The following is a 447-nucleotide window of genomic DNA, read 5'->3' as shown; positions in this document are numbered from 1 at the left end:
CGGGGCTGCTGCCCCACTCACCCGAGGTCAGCTGCATCCAGGCACAGATCTTGTAGACGGTGGCCGTGTTGCAGAAGAAGAAGAGGATGAAGCAGACGATGCAGGCGATGATGAGCATCATCGAGAGCCCGATGAAGAAGGAGGCAGCTTTGAAGGCTCCCGAGGGCAGGCTGGAGAAGTCCGTGAAGCTGCCCCGGCAGGTGAGTTCCCGGCTGAAGCCGTTGCCGATGCAGTAGTGGAAGAGCCCGAAGTAGCCCGCCTGCGGCGTGTCCACGCCGTCTCCGATCCAGTAGGGCTGGATGAAGCACACCACGTTGACGATGGCAAAGCAGATGGTGAAGATGGCCCAGAGCACGCCGATGGCCCGCGAGTTCCGCACGTAGTTGGTGTGGTAGATCTTGGCCGCCTCCTGAGCCGGGAGCATCCCCGCTGCTGCCGCTCCCGCCG

The 447-nt window shown here is 62.9% G+C and overlaps 1 protein-coding gene across 1 annotated transcript in view; it reads right to left on the bottom strand.

Moving 5' to 3' along the window:
- Positions 1–441, bottom strand: part of LHFPL3 (LHFPL tetraspan subfamily member 3) — a 637-nt gene extending 196 nt beyond the window's left edge. The window contains exon 1 of the mRNA XM_031552118.1: positions 7–441. Within this exon, the coding sequence (XP_031407978.1) occupies positions 7–424 (418 nt within the window). The 5' untranslated portion in view covers positions 425–441. The remainder of the gene's footprint in view (positions 1–6) is intronic.
- Between the last annotated feature and the right edge of the window lie 6 nt (positions 442–447).

This window comes from Meleagris gallopavo, chromosome 1, assembly GCF_000146605.3.
Source record: "Meleagris gallopavo isolate NT-WF06-2002-E0010 breed Aviagen turkey brand Nicholas breeding stock chromosome 1, Turkey_5.1, whole genome shotgun sequence".
Lineage (NCBI taxonomy): Eukaryota > Metazoa > Chordata > Aves > Galliformes > Phasianidae > Meleagris > Meleagris gallopavo.
Note: the sequence above shows the minus strand (reverse complement) of the source record. Positions and strands in the feature narration are given on the sequence as shown.